The sequence below is a fragment of the Mandrillus leucophaeus genome, unplaced genomic scaffold (genome assembly GCF_000951045.1).
Source record: "Mandrillus leucophaeus isolate KB7577 unplaced genomic scaffold, Mleu.le_1.0 Scaffold12, whole genome shotgun sequence".
In the NCBI taxonomy this organism is placed as follows: domain Eukaryota; kingdom Metazoa; phylum Chordata; class Mammalia; order Primates; family Cercopithecidae; genus Mandrillus; species Mandrillus leucophaeus.
This window is the reverse complement of record NW_012100320.1, coordinates 1,108,283-1,110,475: the sequence shown is the minus strand read 5'-3', so window position 1 is coordinate 1,110,475 and position 2,193 is coordinate 1,108,283. Positions and strand designations below refer to the sequence as shown.

General features: G+C 46.2%; 1 protein-coding gene across 1 annotated transcript in view; it reads right to left on the bottom strand.

Moving 5' to 3' along the window:
* Nucleotides 1-190, bottom strand: part of APH1B (APH1B gamma secretase subunit) — a 43,210-nt gene extending 43,020 nt beyond the window's left edge. Inside the window, exon 1 of the mRNA XM_011969231.1 lies at nt 110-190. Within this exon, the coding sequence (XP_011824621.1) occupies nt 110-190 (81 nt within the window). The remainder of the gene's footprint in view (nt 1-109) is intronic.
* Nucleotides 191-2,193: the final 2,003 nt, after the last annotated feature.

Here is a 2,193-nt window from a genome sequence, read left to right as displayed (position 1 = left end):
TAAACGCTAGCGCCGTGGGGACAGGGCGGAGCGTGGGCTGAGGGTTCCGGGCGCAGGGGCGGGCTCAAGGCGGTGAATGCGGACCCCACCGTTGGGCCCTCCGTCCTACCTGGTGTTCAGTAGCGCTAGGGCACGCCGCAGCTCCTGCTGCCGAAGCGGGCGTCCTTGGCGACGTTAGGGCCCGAACCATCGCCGCACCCCCGCAGATACACCCCATCGGGTTCCAGTGCCGGCCGCGAGGTGGCTAAGAGAAAGGGAGCTCCCCAGCCCACCTTCGAGCCGCATGCACCGAGAACAGGCAGAGATTCCAAGTCAACTAAAGAGACTAAAGAAAAACGTAGCGCAGGCACAAGCAGGATTCCTTTTTAAATAGTGTTTGTTTGTTTGTTTGTTTAGCACGTTTGAATAGTTGCGGGAACTTCGTACTCCATCCTGTATAAAACCTAGGCTGGGATGGCAGGGACCCCGGCGATAACCCACAGATGGTAAAATGATGAAAGAGTGGTGGAAGAAGCTGCCCTTCTCAGGGCTGTTTTGGCCAAATGGTTTTTATTTTTTTCTCAAATCTTCAAAAAAGTTGTTTTGTTCAGGCATTCTGTGACCACCCTACAAGCAATAGTAACATCTCCCTGCTCCGTCTTCTCACTGTCGTTCATTTCACTTGCTTATTTTTCTTCCCCGTTAAAATGCGAACTCCTGGGGGACAGGGAGTTTGCTTTGCTCTTTGTTGCTTCCTCAGCACCTAGAAGTTCACTAATATCTGTTCAGTAAGTGAAATAATTTAAAAAGTGGAAGTTATAAACACCTGTATTAATTTCTGAAAGGTTTAAAAATTAAAACGTAAGTTCTCTGATCATTCACATCCAAGTTAGATTTTTCTTTTATGTTGAATAAGAATAATGCTTCATCGGTTGTTTTGATCAATGTGCCTGACACAGGTAAGTGCTGTGTAAGTGTTAACCACTCCTACGTAATGCCCATCATGAATAAAGATTTTGGCAATCCACATTTTAAAAAACACCAGCAGACAGATGTTGGGACCTGACCGGTGTTTTGCAGCTCACCTCTCAAAATGGACCTTAAAATAATACAACTGCAGGTATTTAATTCTTACAGAAAAACATTACCTTTGCCCGTTTAAAAGTCATATATATTTCCATTCACTCCCACAGAATACTTCTTCAGATTCCAGTGACTGTATTCTGAATGGTCGGATCCCAGCACACCTATCAAAACTCAGGCTGAGGCAACAGTTCAGAGTGATAGATCTGCTTTGTAAAGATACGGAAAATGAGATTCCAGACGGGAGGTCCTCAGCATAACGCAGGCATGAAATGGTAATGGCCTGAATCAGGGAATTAGCAGGACTCTGGAGGGAAGCAGACAAATTTAATAGAAGTTTAGGAATTGTACAAACAGAATTTAGTGACTAATGAGCTACACAGAGTGAGATGGGGAAGAGTCAAGGATGAGGGCTTCTAGAGATTTCAGGCTTAAGTGGATGCTATGGAGATAGGAGGAGGAGAGAATATGGCAAAGTAGACACGATAATGGGTACCATTTTGTTATTTTGTTGTTGTTGTTTTGGAGACGGAGTCTAACTCTGTCGCCGTCGCCCAAGCTAGAGTGCAGTGGCGTGATCTCAGCTCACTGCAACCTCTGTCCCCCAGGTTCAAGCAGTTCTCCTGCCTCAGCCTCCCGAGTAGCTGGGACTATAGGCACATGCCACCATGCCTGGGTTATTTTTATATTTTAGTAGAGACAGGGTTTCACATTGTTGGCCAGGCCAGTCTCAAACTCCTGACCTCAAGTGATCTGCCCACCTCAGCCTCCCAAAGTGCTGGGATTACAGGTGTAAGCCATCGTGCCCGGCCTTCATTTTGGATGCCTTAAGATTGAGATACTTATAGCACTCCAAATGGAGGTGTTCAGTAGGCAACTACATATACAGAATCAGGAGAGAAATGGACTGAACATCAGAGCTGAGACCAGAATACCTGAAGCCGTGAGAGTACATAGAATCACCTAGATAGCTAGTAAAGCCAGAACAAGGGCTATGCCAGAACACCAACATTAAAGGTATGAGGAGAAGAGGAGCTTCATAAGAAACTGAAAAGGAGTGGCCAAGAGGGTAACAAGAAAACTGGGGGAATGTGGTGCTGTGGAAGCCAAGGGTAAAACATTTCAGAAAGA